This window comes from Salvelinus sp. IW2-2015, linkage group LG4p, assembly GCF_002910315.2.
Source record: "Salvelinus sp. IW2-2015 linkage group LG4p, ASM291031v2, whole genome shotgun sequence".
In the NCBI taxonomy this organism is placed as follows: Eukaryota; Metazoa; Chordata; class Actinopteri; order Salmoniformes; family Salmonidae; genus Salvelinus; species Salvelinus sp. IW2-2015.
This window is the reverse complement of record NC_036841.1, coordinates 17,957,736-17,975,526: the sequence shown is the minus strand read 5'-3', so window position 1 is coordinate 17,975,526 and position 17,791 is coordinate 17,957,736. Positions and strand designations below refer to the sequence as shown.

General features: G+C 40.6%; 1 protein-coding gene across 5 annotated transcripts in view; it reads left to right on the top strand.

Moving 5' to 3' along the window:
- Positions 1–17,791, top strand: part of LOC111960631 (diacylglycerol kinase delta) — an 86,404-nt gene that overhangs the window by 10,656 nt on the left and 57,957 nt on the right. For 3 of the 5 annotated variants that reach the window (XM_023982716.2, XM_023982718.2, XM_023982715.2), the window contains exon 3: positions 10,220–10,300. The exons of 1 other annotated variant lie outside the window; for it this stretch is intronic. In XM_023982716.2, the coding sequence (XP_023838484.1) occupies positions 10,220–10,300 (81 nt within the window). Of the gene's footprint in view, positions 1–10,219; positions 10,301–15,753; positions 16,315–17,791 lie in introns of those variants that run through there. One more of the 5 variants, XM_023982719.2, reaches the window with a different exon arrangement.

Sequence of the window (17,791 nt, the reverse complement as noted above, 5' to 3'; positions counted from 1 at the left end):
CATATCGGGTGAACCGTTTAGAAAATACAGCACTTTTTTGTACGTAGTCCCCCCATTTTAGGGGACCAAAAGTATTGGGACAAATTCATGTAATTGTATTTGTATTTATTATCTATCCCCACTTCCTGGGGCCAATCAACATTAAGGCAATTACATACAATTTTAAAAACATTTCACAACACATTAAGTGTCTGCCCTCAGGCCACGACTCTACTGCCATATATCTATAATGCAAAATCCATGTTTACGTGTGTGTGTGTGTGTATATGCATGTGTCTGTCCCTGTGTGTGTCTCCACAGTCCCCTCTGTTCTATAAGGTGTATTTTTATCTTTTCTTTTTTTTTTACATCAGATTTTACTGCTTGCATGAGTTACTTGATGTGGAATAGAGTTCCATGTAGTACTGAAAAACAGCTTCTATCTCAAGGCCATCAGACTGTTAAACAGCCATCACTAGCACATTAGAGGCTGCTGCTTATAGGCATAGACTAGGAATCACTGGCCACTTTAAGGAATGGAACACTAGTCACTTTAATAATGTTTACATATGTGGCATTACTCATCTCATATGTATATACTGTATTCTATACTAATCTACAGTATCTTAGTCACTTAATAATGTTTACATATCTTGCATTACTCATCTCATATGTACAGTTGAAGTCGGAATTTTACATACACCTTCGCCAAATACATTTAAACTCAGTTTTTCACAAATCCTGACATTTAATCCTAGTAAAAATTCCCAGTTTTAGGTCAGTTAGGATCACCACTTTATTTTAGGAATGTGACAAGTCAGAATAATTGTAGAGAATTATTTATTTCAGCTTTTATTTCTTTCATCACATTCCCAGTGGGTCAGAAGTTTACGTACACTCAATTAGTATTTGGTAGCATTGCCTTTAAATTGTTTAACCTGGGTTAAACGTTTCGGTAGCCTTCCACAAGCTTTCCACAATAAGTTAGGTGCATTTTGGCCCATTCCTTCTGACAGAGCTGGTGGAACTGAGTCAGGTTTGTAGGCCTCCTTGTTCGCACACATTTTTTCAGTTCTGCCCACACATTTTCTATGGGATTGAGGTCAGGGCTTTGTGATGGCCACTCCAATACCTTGACTTTGTTGTCCTTAAGCCATTTTGCCACAACTTTGGAAGTATGCCTTGGGTCATTGTCCATTTGGAAGACCCATTTGCTACCAAGCTTTAACTTCCTGACTGATGCCTTGAGATGTTGCTTCAATATATCCACATACTTTTTCTGCCACATGATGCCATCTATTTTGTGAAGTGCACCAGTCCCTCCTGCAGCAAAACAACCCCACCATGATGCTACCATCCCCGTGTTTCACGGTTGGGATGGTGTTCTTTGGCTTGCAAGCTTCCCCCTTTTTCCTCCAAAACATAACGATGGTCCTTATGGCCAACAGTTCTATTTTTGTTTCATCAGACCAGAGGACATTTCTCCAAAAAGTACAATCTTGTGCCCATGTGCAGTTGCAAACGTAGTCTGGCTTTTTTATGCCGGTTTTGGAGCAGTGGCTTCGTCCTTGCTGAGCGGCCTTTCAGGTTATGTCGATATAGGACTCGTTTTACTGTGGATATGGATACTTTTGTACCTGTTTCCTCCAGCATCTTCACAAGATCCTTTGCTGTTGTTCTGGGATTGATTTGCACTTTTCGCACCATGGTACGTTCATCTCTAGGAGATGAGCGGTATGACGGCTGCGTGGTCCCATGGTGTTTATACTTGCGTACTATTGTTTGTACAGATGAACGTGGTACCTTCAGGCGTTTGGAAATTTCTCCCAAGGATGAATCAGACTTGTGGAGGTCTACAATTTTTTTCTGAGGTCTTGGCTGATTTCTTTTGATTTTCCCATGATGTCAAGCAGAGGCACTGAGTTTGAAGGTAGGCCATGAATTACATCCACAGGTACACCTCCAATTGACTCAGGCTAATTGACATAATTTATCAGAAGCTTCTAAAGCAATGACGTCATTTTCTGGAATTTTCCAAGCTGTTTAAAGGCACAGTCAACTTAGTTTATGTAAACTTCTAACCCACTGGAATTGTGATACAGTGCATTTATAAGTAAAATATTCTGTCTGTAAACAATTTTTGGAAAAATGTACTTGTGTCATGCGCAAAGTAGATGTCCTAACCGACTTGCCAAAACTATAGTTTGTTATCAAGAAATTTGTGGAGTCTTTAAAAAACAAGTTTTAATGACTCCAACGTAAGTGTATGTAAACTTCCGACTTCAACTGTATATACTGTTTTTTCTATACTATTCTACTGTGTCATAGTCCGTTCCGCTCTGACATCACTTGTCCATATGTATACAGTCTTAATTCATTCCTACTTAGAATTGTGTTTATTGGGTATATGTCATATAATTTGTTAGATATTACTGCACAATCAGACCTAGAGGCACTAGCATTTCGCTACACCCGCAATAACATCTGCTAATCATGTGTATGTGACCAATAAAATTTGATTTGATTTACTGTGTGTCTGCCCATAGTCTGTGCTGGACTTGGGGACTGTGAATAGACCTCTGTTGGCATGTATTGGGTATGCATAGGTGTCTGAGCTGTGTGCTAGTTGTTTAAACAAACAACTCGGTGCATTCAACATGGCAATACTTCTCACAAATACAAGTAGTGATGAAGTCGATCTCTCCTCTACCTTGAGCCAGGAGAGATTGACATGCATATTATTAATGTTAGCTCTCCGTGTACATTTAAGGGCCAGCCGTGCTGCACTGTTCTGGGCCCGTTGTACATTTCCTAAGTCCCTCTTTGTGGCACCTGGCCACATAACTGGAAAGTAGTCCAGGTGCGACAAAACTAGGGCCTGTAGCACCTACCTTGTTGATAGCATTGTTAAGAAGGCAGATTAGCGCTTTATTATGGACAGACCTCTCATCTGCTTTGCTGCTGTTGCATCAATATGTTTTGACCATGACAGTTTTACAATCCAAGGTTGTACCAAGCAGTTTCGTCTCCTCAACATGTTAAATTTCCACATTTATTCATTACAAGATTTAGTTGAGGTTTAGTGAATGATTTGTCCCAAATATAATGCTTTTTGTAATATTTAGGACTCATTTATTTCTTGCCACCCATTCTGAAACTGACTGCAGCTCTTTAAGTGTTGCAGTGATTTCACTTGCTGTAGCAGCTGACGTGTTGAGTCATCAGCATACATACAATAGACACACAGGCTTTACTGAGAGCCAGTGGTAGGTCATTAGTTAAGATTGAAAAAAGTAATGAGCCTAGACAGCTGCCCTTGGAAATGCCTGACTCTACCTGGAGGCCCCACTGAACACCCTCTGTGTTCTGTTAGATAGGTAACTCTCAATCCACAATATAGCAGGGGATGTAAAGCCATAACACCTATGTTTTTCCAGTAGCAGGCTATGATCGATAATGTCAAAACCCACACTGATGTCTAACACAACAGCCCCCACAATCTTTTTATCTGCAATTTCTCTCAGCCAATCAGTCATTTGTGTAAGTTCTGTGCTTATTGAATGTCCTTCCCTATTAAGCATGCTGGTAGTCTTGTCAATTTGTTTACTGTAAAATAGCATTGTATCTGGTCAAACACAATTTTTTGGTAACAGTCTGATTGGTTGGCTTGAGCCAGTAAGGGGGGCTTTACTATTCTTAGTAGTGATGCACCGGTATGACAATTTTGGCCGATACCGATATCCGATATTTTCCTTGCCCCAAAAAATGATACCAATAACTGATTATTGAAAATGTTTAAGCATTCTAGTACAGTTAAATAGTTAACACGCACACATGGACGCAGCATTCTAAGGCACTGCATCTCAGTGCAAGAAGTGTCACTACAGTCCCTGGTTCGAATCCCGGCTATCACATCCGGCCGTGATCGGGAGTCCCAAAGGGCGGCGCTCAATTAGCCCTGCGTCGTCAGGGTTTGGCCGGGGTAGGCCGTCATTACAAATAGGAATTTGTTCTTAACTGACCTGCCTAGTTAAATATAGCTTACACACCGCACTGACCAAAAAGTTATTTTGTTGCCATTTACGTATGTCCCCGTTACCAGTAAAACATAATCAAAACATATTTCTTTCACTTGCTGTGCTGTTTCGTTGATACATTTGCTCAGTCGTTTCATTCTCAACCAGGATTTCAATGGAACGCCGTTTGGGTCTTTGCATGTCAAAAAATAAACATTGGCCAGTAGATAACACTATTTGACGTGTCAACTTAGCTTGTTGACCAATCATGAATATGAGTTCACATCACATAGTAATTTAACGCGTATATACATTTTTTACATTGTTATTACACATTGATTACACGATCACTTATATTTCATGTCACAACGATTCATCGATACGTATGCTATGATGCTGGTAAAGTTGTCTCGCGCACCTACAGTGCTGGTAATAAAAAAAAGCTAGCTAGCTCATGGATGAAAACAATGTTCTTCCCCAAAAACATAGCAAAACGACAATCTGTTTCAGTAGCTATAGTTAGCTAGCTAACTATATAGCTAGTCGGCATCATCTAAAATAACCCTAATTTATAAGACATTGATTAATAGTGGTCGGACCCATCTATGTGAAGATAGCCACAATAAGGATCAGCTCAAATAGTGGACTTTGGGGTTAGCCTTCAAAATAGAATTGTGATAATTCTACTATTTGTTTTCATTTGCATCACTGTCAATGACATACTTTTATTTTGAAGGCAAACCGCATATTCCACTATTTGTGCCTAATCCTTATTGTGGCTAGCTTCACAACACATAACCAAGTCCGGTCGAGACTCACTAGCCAGATTAAGCTAGCTGGTTGCTTATAACGTTAGATTTGGGCAACAGGGTTAAGTAGCTGGCTAGCTATTTATTTTCATTAACTAAAGTTCAATTTCAATAGGCAAACAACAAGTGGCAACCTAGCCACAAGGATTCCTGAATCATTGCTAAGAATAATGAAAATGACTGCAGTTTCTACTGGTCGTTGTTTTCAGGCTGATTATATTGGTGCTAGCCAGGTACCAAGCTAAAACTAGCTACCCCCGAAGTTGTGGTCGAACAAATTATGCTTTATTACCAACGCGGTATTGTAAACACATCGTTCGTGGCCGGTGTTTTCTTGTTTGCAGACTCTTTTTGTACAGCTTTGACAGTGCTTGATTGCCCCCCATCTATCTTCAGAGTTCGTTCTGTTAGGTGACCGAAACTGGGATATGCTTAACACCCCGGCAGTCCTACAATCTAAGGTAGATGCCTTCAATCTCACACAAATTATCAAGGAACCCACCAGGTACAACCCTAAATCCGTAAACATGGGCACCCACTTGCTCTCCAAATACACCTCTGCTGTTTTCAATCAGGATCTCAGCGATCACTGCCTCATTGCCTGCATCCGCTATGGGTCCGCGGTCAAACGACCACCCCTCATCACTGTCAAACGCTCCCTAAAACACTTCTGCGAGCAGGCCTTTCTAATCGACCTGGCCCGGGTATCCTGGAAGGATATTGACCTCATCCCGTCAGTAGAGGATGCCTGGTCCTTCTTTAAAAGTAATTTCCTCACCATCTTAAATACGCATGCCCCTATCAAAAAAACGAAGAACAGATATAGCCCTTGGTTCACTCCAGATCTGACTGCACAAAAACATCCTGTGGCGGACTACACTCGCATCGAATAGTCCCCGCGATATGCAACTTTTCAGGGAAGTCAGGAACCAATAGACGCAGTCAGTCAGGAAAGCAAAAGCTAGCTTTTTCAAACATAAATTTGCATCCTGTAGCTCTAACTCCAAAAAGTTTTGGGACACTGTTAAGTCCATGGAGAATAAGATCATCTCCTCCCAGCTGCCCACTGTACTGAGGCTTTCTTTTTTTCTATTGTGTTATTGACTGTACGCTTGTTTATTCCATGTTTAACTCTGTGTTGTTGTTTGTGTTGCACTGCTTTGCTTTATCTTGGCCAGGTTGCAGTTGTAAATGAGAACATGTCCTCAACTAGCTTACCTGGTTAAATAAAGGTGAAATAAAAAATAAAGTGCTACTGTATGTTTTTTGACACGTAAAGACCCAAACGGCATTCTATAGTATGTATGTTGTGAAGCTAATAGAAGTGACACTATTACTGTGTAACTCCGGTAGGGCAACATCTGAAAAATAGCGCACTTGGTAGTGTACCAGTGCTCGACCAGTCGGCGAAAACTAACATCACCCATGGCAGGGAACGGTTGATTGTCAAGGGCAATGAATTCCATTATCTTGGCTTTAATGGATTTCGACTTTGAGCCGTCTCGCTGAAATGTTCTTTTTTTTTTTTTCAAATGACTGCTCGACTTGTTGACTGCTCGATCCACACAGCAGACATTGTGGGCTAGGTTATGAATGCTGTGTTGCACGTGTAGTGCAACATTTTACGTGGAGTCATTAAGGCATGTACCTACGTTATATAGGTATGCATGTCAGCTTTGACATCATTTTTGCACATCGGCGTTAAACTAGACATCTGCCAATACCGATGTTGGCATTTTTAGCTAATGTCGGCCGATTCAGATATGTTCACCGATATATCGTGCATCCCTAATTCTTAGGTAGCGGAATTACTTTTGCTTCCCACCAGGCCTGAGGGCACACACTTCGTAGTAGGCTTAAATTGAATATATGGCAAAAAGGAGCGGTAATCTCGTCCACTATTATCCTGAGTAGTTTTCCATCCAAGTTGTCAGACCCCGGTGGCTTGTCATTGTTGATAGACAACAGTAATTTTTTTTACCTCTTCCACACTCACTTTACGGAATGAAAAATTACAATTCTTATCGTTCATAATTTGGTCAGATATACTTGGATGTGTAGTGTCAGCGTTTGCTGCTGGCATGTCATGCCTAAGTTTGCTAATTTTGCCAGTGAAAATGTATTTAAGTAGTTGGCAATATCAATGGGTTTTGTGATGAATGAGCCATCTCCTTCAATGAATGATTGAGCTGAATTTGCCTTTTTTCCTTAATTTAATCGTAAATCTAAAGCTTCTTTATTTCATTTATCTTTGTTTCAAAGTGTAGTTTATTTTTATTCAGTTTAGTCACATGATTTCTTTATTTGCAGTATGTTTGCCAATCAGTTGTGCAGCCAGACTTATTTGCCATTCCTTATGCCTCATCCCTCTCAACCATACAATTTTTCAATTTCTCATCCATCCAAGGGGATTTAACAGTTTTTACATTCACTTTCGTAATGGGTGCTTGTTTATTAGTAACTGGGATAAGCAATTTCATAAATGTGTCAAGTGAAACGTCTGTTTGCTCCTCATTACACACCACGGACCAACAAATATTATTTACACCAACAACATAGGAATCACTACAAAAGTTCTTGTATGACCTATTATACACTATTTTAGGCCCAGCCTTTGGAACTTTGACTTTCCTAGATATGGCTACTATATTGTGATCACTACATCCGATCTGGATACTGCGTTCAAGCACATTACTGCAGCATTAGTAAAGATGTGATCAATACATGTTGATGATTTGAGTCCTGTGCTGTTTGTAACTACCCTGGTAGGTTGACTGACAAACTGAACCAGGTTACAGGCACTGGTTACAGTTTTAAGCTTTTTCTTGAGTGGACAGCTTGATAAAAGCCAGTCTATTGAAATCACCCAGAAAATATACCTCTCTGTTGATATCACATACATTATCAAGCATTTCACACATGTTATCCAGATACTGACTGTTAGCACTTGGTGGTCTATAGCAGCTTCCCACCAGAATGGGCTTTAGGTGAGGCAGACGAACCTGTAGCCATATTATTTCAACAGCATTTGACACGAGATCCTCTCTCAGCCTTACAGGAATATGACTTTGAACATAAACGGCAACACTTCCAACATTGGCATGTGCCTCTTCTGAAGCTGTTGAACCGTGTATTGCTACCACTGTATCATCGAAGTCAGTTTCAGAGATGGTCAGTATATGCATGTCATCTGTTACTAGCAAGTTACCAATTTCATAAACCTTGCTTCTTAGGTTGCATATGTTAACGTGAGCTTTTTAGCACTTTTCTGCGTTTTTTTTTTTGTTGGTTGTTTTAATTGCTTTACTGGGAGACTTATCCGAGGTAGACACGACAGGGATATTTATGTTTGAGCTGAGGGTAAGTTGTAGGGTGAGTTGCACACAGTGGACTTCCTACTAGGGAAAACTGCCTCAATCAATCAATCAATCAATCAAATTTTATTTGTCACATACACATGGTTAGCAGATGTTAATGCGAGTGTAGCGAAATGCTTGTGCTTCTAGTTCCGACAATGCAGTAATAACCAACGAGTAATCTAACCTAACAAACAGTTAGCCTAAGTGCTAACAGTATAATTCAGGTTCATAGGCACATGATTACTGCATCCAATAGCTGTAAAATTGACAGAGGCATTCAGGGAAGTTAGAGGGACATACATTAGGTTACTTACATTATGACTGCCAACGCCCCTGGGACAATGTACATTTGCAGCAGCACTACGACAGCTCAGCAACACAATGGTAGGGATTATCTGAGCTGGGCTTGGGTCACTGATAAGTCATTATCTCAATGTAGCTTTGAAACGTGTCGACAGGGTCCAGGAGCCAAGATGATTTGGATAGACACTGTCATTCACTTTTATGTGTGTTAAAGTTTAATATTTGTTCCCATATTCGTAGCACGCAGTGACTACATCAAGTTTGTGATTTAAAATTTGTGTGTGTTTCAGATTATTTTATTGTAAATAAGAATAGAATATGTTTCTAAACACCTCTACGTTAATGTGGATGCTACCATGATTACGGATAATCCTGAATGAAACGTGGATATGAGTGAGGAAGTTAGAGGCATAAATATCACCCCCCCCCCCCCCAAATGCTAACCTCCCCTGTTATTGTAATGGTGAGAGGTTATTTCTTGGGGGTATGATATTTGTGCGTCTGTAACTTTCTCACTCAGGACTATCCGTAATTGTGGTAGCATCCACATTAAGTGTTTAGAAACATATTCTATTCTTATTTACAATAAAAGTTACTCAAATGACACTACATTATTTACTATTCATTTCTATGGGCACAAAATAATCTGAAACACAACCAAAACAAACCGCAAATACATCCAACAAGTTTGTAAAGTCACAAGCTTGATGTAATCATTGTGTTAGGAATATTGGACAAAATACTAACCTTTTTACTACTTTAATACAAAAGTTCATTTGTCTGAATACTTTTGGTCCCCTAAAATGGAGGGACTATGTACAAAAAGTGTAGGAATTTCAAAATGGTTCATCTGATATTGATGAAAATACCATCAAATTAATGATGTTTGCACTTTAACCTGATAGTATTGAGAGGTATTGACATGTTGAAAGCACCGAGCTGTCTGTTTAAACTACTAGCACACAGCTCAGACACCCGTGCATACCCCAGAAGACATGGCACCAGAGGTCTCTTCACAGTTCCCAAGTCCAGAACAGAGTATAGGAGACGCACAGTACTACATAGAGCCATGACTACATGGAACTCTATTCCACATCAGGTAACTGATGCCAGCAGTGGAATCAGGTAAAAATACACCTTATGGAACAGCGGGGACTGTGAAGCAACACAAACATAGGCACAGACACACATGATAACATACGCACTATACACACACGTACACATGGATTGTGGAGTATGGGCCTGAGGGCAGATTCTTAGTGTGTTGTGAATTCTGTAATGAATGAATTGTAATGTTTTTAAAATTGTATAACTGCCTTAATTTTGCCAGACCCCAAGAAGAGTAGCTGCTACCGTGACAGATAGTCATTGAATCATTTCAAATCCAAAGTGCTGGAGTACAGTTCCAGAACAACAAAACCTTTTGTCACTGTCCCAATACTTTTGGAGATAAATGTGTATATATTTTATTTTTATTTTTTATTGAGCCAGTACAGTGAAGGGGAGATAGGAAAGGTAGGAGGGATTGCGAGTCAGAAGGACAGTGGGTCCGGTTCAAACTCATGCCAATTCTGTAAGCCTAGGCTGTACATGTGTTACCAGGGTCAGCGACACTAACCCCTGGACTACACAGGCCACGTGACTTTTGAAAACAGTTCAGTAGTACCTATCTACAGACAGTTTTCTGTATTTCTTGATTTTAGACCTAACAGTCGGATGATGTAACAATTTCTTCTTCTTTTTTCCCCCTCAGTCCATCATCTTTGATGAGGTTGACCTGACCGACGCGAGCGTGGCCGAATCCAGCACTAAGAACGTCAACAATAGTTTCACTGTGGGTCCCTTCTTTCTATTTCTTTCTTTCTTTAGCCTACTTCCTTTGATTTTCCTGTCTGTCTTTCTATATTTACAGCACCAGTCAAAAGTTTGGACACACCTACTCATTCAAGGGTTTTTCTTTATTTTTTACTATTTTCTACATTTTAAAATAATAGTGGAGACATCAAAACTATGAAATATCACGTATGGAATCATGTAGTAACCAGAAAAAAGTGTTAAACAAATCAAAATCTATTTTATATTTGAAATTCTTCAAAGTAGCCACCCTTTGCCTTGATGACAGCTTTCCACACGCTTGGCATTCTCTCAACCAGTCTTCGAAGGAGTTCCCACATATGCTGAGCACTTGTTGGCTGCTTTCAATTCACTCTGCGGACCAATTCATCCTAAACCATCTCAATTGGGTAGAGGTCGGGTGATTTGTGGAGGCCAGGTCATCTGATGCAGCACTCCATCACTCTCCTTCTTGGTCAGATAGCCCTTACACAGCCTGGAGGTGTATTTTGGATCATTGTCCTGTTGAAAAACAAATGATAGTCCCACTAAGTGCAAACCAGATGGGATGGCGTATTGCTGCAGAATGCTGTGGTAGCCATGCTGGTTAAGTGTGCCTTGAATTCTAAATAAATCACTGACATTGTCAACAGCAAAGCACCCCCACACCATCACACCTCATCTTCCATGCTTCACGGTGGGAACCACACATGCGGAGATCATGCGTTCACCTACTCTGCGTCTCACAAAGACACAGCGGTTGGGACCAAAAATCTCAAATTTGGACTCGTCAGACCAAAGGACAGATTTCCACCGGTCTAATGTCCATTGCTCGTGTTTCTTGGCCCAAGCAAGTCACTTCTTCTTCTTATTGGTGTCCTTTAGGAGTCTCCTCTGAACAGTTGATGTTGAGATTCGTCTGTTACTTGAAGTCTGTGAAGCTTTTATTTGGGCTGCAATCTGAGGTGCAGTTAACTCTAATGAACTTCTCCTCTACAGCAGAGGTAACTCTGGGTCTTCCTTTCCTGTGGCGGTCCTCGTGAGAGACAGTTTCATCATAGCGCTTGATAGTTTTAGCGACTGCACTTGAAGAAACTTTAAAAGTTCTTGAAATTTTCTGGATTTACCTTCATGTCTTAAAGTAATGATGATGGACTGTCATTTCTCTTTGCTTATTTGAAATGTTCTTGCCATAATATGGACTTGGTCTTTTACTAAATAGGGCTATATTCTGTATACCACCCCTACCTAGTCACAACACAACTAATTGGCTGAAACGCATTAAGAAGTAAAGAAATTCCACAAATGAACTTTTAACAAGGCACACCTGTTAATTGCAATGCATTCCAGGTGACTACCCCATGAAGCTGGTTGAGAGAATTTCAAGAGTGTGCAAAGCTGTCATCAAGGCAAAGGGTGGCTACTTTGAAAAATCTCATCTCAAATATATTTTGATTTGTTTAACCATTTTGTGGCTACTACATGATTCCATATGTGTTATTTCATAGTTTTGATGTCTTCACTATTATTCTACAATGCAGAAAATTGTAAAAAAAAAAAAAACTTGAGTGAGTATAGGTGCGTCCAAATTTTTGACTGGTACTGTATGTCTTTCTGTCTCTTGTCCAGCCATATATCAGCCCTGTGTTGGCCGTGGTCATTCTAACCTAAGGGTCATCATCATGTGGTCATGCGGTGGTCAAACGACCAAACTGCAGGATGAACACCACTAAAATCACCAAACCTACGTAGTGTCACTCACGATTTTTGACTGTTGATAATGATAACATTTCCTGATGACATGAATAACATTTCATCACATACACGCTACTCTGCAATAGGGGTTATCACGGGCAAAAATACGTTTTGAGTCTTGCGGTGTGTTTATAGGTTGCCTTTGTGGTCATTTCACCATAAAAAGGCAAAAGAAAGAGGATTTCGACACCCGCCATCTGATTTGTTCTGAAATGGTTTCTGTTGTTGGAAACAGATAAGTTTAGCATTCCTGCAAAATGATTTTGATGAAGTATAATTTGATCTAAGAAATTAAGCTAATTGATTTCATCCAAATTGGTCATTTTTAATTTATAGGGTTCATATGATCAATAAATATAGTACCTAACATCCGATTTGGACCAAACTTGTTTTCTATCAATGAGTTAGATGTGAGGAATCTAAATAAATTGTTAAAAGCCACCCACAGACCCCCCCACTCCCCACGCCAATCCCACCCCATCAACAAGTATATAGTATCAATTCTCTGTTTGACAAGTAGAATACAGCTGCAGATTAAATCATTTATGATGAAAGTGCACAGTGATGAGTTTGATGCTCATTTCCAATACATATTGAGGGTTTTGTTCTGGTGACATGATGATTTGATGCTTGGCTGCCGTTTGACAAGTAAATAATCTCGCTCCTTTGTCCATAATAATCTGATCATGTAGGCTTATACCTGCACTGTATCTGCAGGTTTTTGGCTAGAGCGCACGTGCCAAGACCAGAGTGGGCACATTTGCTATATAACGCAACATGTTTTGTAACAAAACCATCAGTGGAGTTAAAAATAATATGGAAACCCATTTAAAGTAAGATTCACCTATTTTGATTGTCATATTGTTTTTGTGCATCTCTGAGGGATGTTCTATTGAGACCCTGGGTCATTTCATGTTTATCTGAGCTGGCAACAAACGCTGAGCCGGCAACAAACGCTGACACTACACATCCAAGTATATCTGACCAAATTATGAAAGACACAAATTGTAATTTTGAATTCCGTAAAGCGAGTGTGGAAGAGGTGAAACAATTATTGTTGTTGTCTATGAACAATGACAACAAGCTGCACAAGAACTCACTACTGTAATGGTCCAGGTTACAAAGTGGCTCAGTGACTCGTGTTTGCATCTCAATGTGAAAAAAATAAACTCAAACAAGCCAACAGGGTCTGACAACTTGGATGGAAAATTACTGAATATAATAGCGGACAATATTGGCACTCCTATTTGCCATATCTTTCATTTAAGCCTACTAGAAAGTGTGTTTCCTCTGGCACGGAGGGAAGCAAAAGTAATTCCGCTATCTAAGAATAGTAAAGCCCCCTTTACTGGCTCAAATATCCGACCAATCAGCCTGTTACCAACCTTTTAGTAATGTTTTGGATTCTTTTTTTTGGACCATATACAATGCTATTTTACAGTAAACACATTGACACACTTATAGGGAAGGAAATTCAACAAGCACTTAAACAAATGACTGAGAGAAATTGATGAGAGAAATATTGTTGGGGCTGTTTTGTTCGASTTCAGTGTAGCTTTTGACATTATCGATCATAGTCTGCTGCTGAAAAAAAGTGATGTGTTATGGCTTTACACCCCCTGCTATATTGTGGATAAAGAGTTACCTGTCTAACAGAACACAGAGGGTGTTCTTTTAATGGAAGCCTGTCCAACATAATCCAGGTAGAATCAGGAATTCCCCAGGGTAGCTGTCTAGGCCCCTTTGAAAAAAGTAATCTTTACTAACGACACGTCACTTGCTTTGAGTAAAGCCAGTGTTTCTATGTATGCGGATGACTCAACACTATACACGTCAGCTACTACAGCAACTGAAATGACTGCAACACTTAACAAAGAGCTGCAGTTAGTTTCAGAATGGGTGGCACGGAATACGTCAGTCTGAAATATTWAAAAAACTTAAAGCATTGTGTTTGGGACAAATCATTCACTAAACTCTAAACCTCAACTAAATTTTGTAATAAAGAATGTGGAAATTGAGCAAGTTGAGGTGACTAAACTGCTTGGAGTAACCCTGGATTGTAAACTGTCTTGGTCAAAACATTGATACAAAAGTAGCTAATATCGGGAGAAGTCTGTCCATAATAAAGTGCAGCTCTGACTTCTTAACAGCACTATCAACAAGGCAGGTCATACAGGTCCTAGTTTAGTCACACCTGCACTACTGTTCAGTCGTGTGGTCAGGTGCCACAGAGGGACTCAGGAAAATTGCAATTGGCTCAGAACAGGGCAGCAAGGCTGGCCCTTGGATGTACACAGAGAGCAAACATTAATAATATGCATGTGAATCTCTCATGGCTCAAAGTGGAAGAGAGATTGACTTCGTCAGTACTTTTTTTGTAAGAGGATTTGACAAGCTGAATGCACCTATCTGTCTGTTTTAAACAGCTCAGACACCCATGCATACCCCACAAGACATGCCATCAGTGGTCTCTTCACAGTCCCCTAGTCCAGAACAGACTATGGGAGGTGCACAGTACCACCTAGAGCCATGACTACATGGAACTCTATTCCACATCAGGTAACTGATGCCAGCAGTGGAATCAGATTCAAGTAACATATAAAAATACACCTTATGGAACAACGTGGACTGTGAAGCAACATAAACATAGACACATGCATACACACACATGGATTTTGTGTTGTAGATATATGGTAGTGGAGTGTGGGCATGAGGGCATACACTTTGTGTTGTGAATTCTGTAATGAATGTATTGTAATGTTTTTAAAATTGTATTACTGTGTTAATTTTGCCGGATCCCAGGCAGAGTAGATGCTGCCTTGGCAGCAGCTAATGGGGATCCATAATAAATACAAATACTTATTGCTGAAAAAGTTTGCATTTGAATCAGTGACCAGGTAAAATAGCCTAATTTCTCAGAGATCAAATTATATTTAAACCAAATAATGTTGCAGGAACGCTCATCTTATCTGTTTCTAACTACAGAAAAGATTTCAGAACGATCTGAGATGGTGGGTGTCATGGCTTGATGAAATGACATGGAACAACCCTTTGGACTCATTTACATTTAATAACTGGGTGGGGCTGTGTTAGTCAGTGAGTATCCGGAAGTGGCGGCTTGTGTTTGTGTGTGTGTGTGTGCGTGCATGTCTGTGCATGAGTGATAGAGAATGTTGACAGTATGCGAATGCGTCCACAGAGCTGCATTTTCTGTGTTGAGGTTAATTCCTCCTGCTCTATTTTTATTGGTTTCTCACACTGGCTGGAGTGGAGCTCTCCTAGTCTCTTGTTGATGACAACCCAAACCCAAGCAGACCTGGGTACAAATACTATTTGAAATCATTTCTAATAGTTTAGTTTTGCTTGATTTAACTTGACTGCTGCAATGGAACCAATAGAATAATCGCAAACTATCTGTCACTCCAGGAAGGCACTCCAGGAAGTCTAAAGCAAATACTCAAAGTATTTGGTAGATTTCATATAGTATCTGCACCCAGGTCTGAGCTCAGGCGAAGGTGGTCTTTCAGGTCCAGACAGCTAAATTAAGTACTTACCTTTCCCCGCCTCTCTCTCTGTGTTGTAAAGAGGGGCTGCTTTGTGGCCTTCAACAACCCCACTCACACCCCTCTGTGGGATCGCCTTGACGACAGGAAGTTTATATATGTGAGTCAGAGAACAGAGGCAGGCGGATGGGGGAGGGGCCTGCACCACGGTTCCCTGCTCTCTCCCAGTAAGAAACCACTAAGCTGGCTAGGCTAACAGAGCTAACAGCCGAGTGGGGAGAGAAGGAAAACCCTCCTGGAACAACTTCCACTACAGGGATCCACAGAAGGAAATGACTGAGGGAATTCTGGTAATTCTCTACTGGCTAGAACACTCAGACTAGGGGGAAAAAGGGGGGAAAAGCCAGGCAGTAACGGAAGGTATCTGTTTCGGGACTCCGGAGTGAGAGGCTTCCTTGGGCCAGTTTTTAGATAAGATAGGAGAACTCTACGCCAGCCACGGAGAACTTGTCTGTCATTGCTTCGTCAGGAGGACTTCAGGGAAGGAGTGGGAGACTGCAGCCGGTAGAGCCAGTGACTTGCTGTCAAGGTGTAAAGAGGGATAGTACAGCTCCTAGACCTGGACCTGACCCATTCTCTCCCAACCCCAGACCAAATATAGCCGAGCACACTCAGCACAGTCTGGAGAAGAAGAGAGGAGAGGGGGAGAGAGAAGGAGAACCACCGGAGCCAAATTTGACTGGACTTCACGTTGGAAGTAAGGCAGAAGAATGTCAGGAATGAGAGTGTGTGTGGGGGAGAACAGAGACGTGTGTTAGTGGTGCGCGGGTCGGCTGTTTGTTCACCCTCACCTGCCTTCAATTGCTAATAACCCATCTGCAACCGCCCGACTGTGATAAAGTGAAAATCTGTGGCTGAAGGGTGGGTAGGTGGGTGGCGGGCGGGCGGTTGTATAAAGAGAAACAATACTTGAAAAAAAACATACATTTCTAATTATTGTTCAATTTCTATAGGCTACATGTAGTTTTTTTTCTCTATTATTTTAGGCTCTCTGGTATTAGTGCATGAGCCTAAGCTTTCGGGCTTAACTGTACCAAATAGCCTACATCGCCAAATAATAAAAAAATCTGTCCACGGAGGCAAAAAGGACATTGTCGAAATGTTATTCAATAAGACGAAAGCTGCGAAAGGAAAGTTGAAAAAAAGAGAAGGGAGGGCCAGAAAAGTACTGTTTGGGAAATATTTGGTGAAGTGGTAAAAAAGGATCATGTGTGATGTCGACAGTCACAAGACGGGACTTCAAATAGGCCTATGGCATGTCAATGGAACTGTAGCCTACTGTTTAGATGGGTTAACTGGAAACTGAAATCTGGACGGGCTCCTGAGTGGCTCAGCGGTCTAAAGCAGTGCATCTCAGTGCTAGAGGTGTCACTACAGACACTGGTTCGACTCCAGGCTGTATCACAACTGGCCGTGATTGGGAGTCCCATAGGGCGGATCCCATTTGGCCCAGCGTTGTCCGGGTTAGGGTTTGGCCGGGGTAGGCCGCCATTGTAAATAATAATTTGTTCTTAACTGACTTGCCTAGTTAAATAAAATAACAATTACAAAAATGGACTGTAGGTCTATCACCTCTCAAATAGCCTTAATAATAACTCCTGCAGAATTAAGCATTTCTTGCAGCAAAATGGGCAAAATTTGGACTTGGGAACAGGAGTGGAGAAACATGATTTCTTTCTTTCTGCATCTTGAGAGAACGCAATGCTCAGTTAGATGCCATCTGTAGATGTGCTGTCTTCATCATAAAAGCATCACAAAAGCTGATTTAGTATTTCAACCTTATAAAATATACATCGAAGACAAACTGAAATCTTATGAGAAACACGTTGGCTAGTTTTCACAGCTTTCTTTTCCCTTACAACCGGTCAAACTGATGTAATTTGGACATTTTGTACAGAAAATCTTTCCCGTTTTTTTTTTGTGTGTTTTTTTTTGTTGCTTTATTGTATTTTCTACCAAGTTCCTAAATGTCTTTGCTCTGCAAAAGATAACAGAGAACTTTACCCATGTCAACTAGATTGAAGCGTTCATTCTATCGATCTATTACATTATTCCGGTGAGAAAGGGTTTATTTAGTCTTCTAGGGCAGCATATAATGACAAAAGATAAGCTACATAATAATTATAGACAAGTTGACTAACAAATAGCCTACCAAAATGTCTGAAATTATAAGC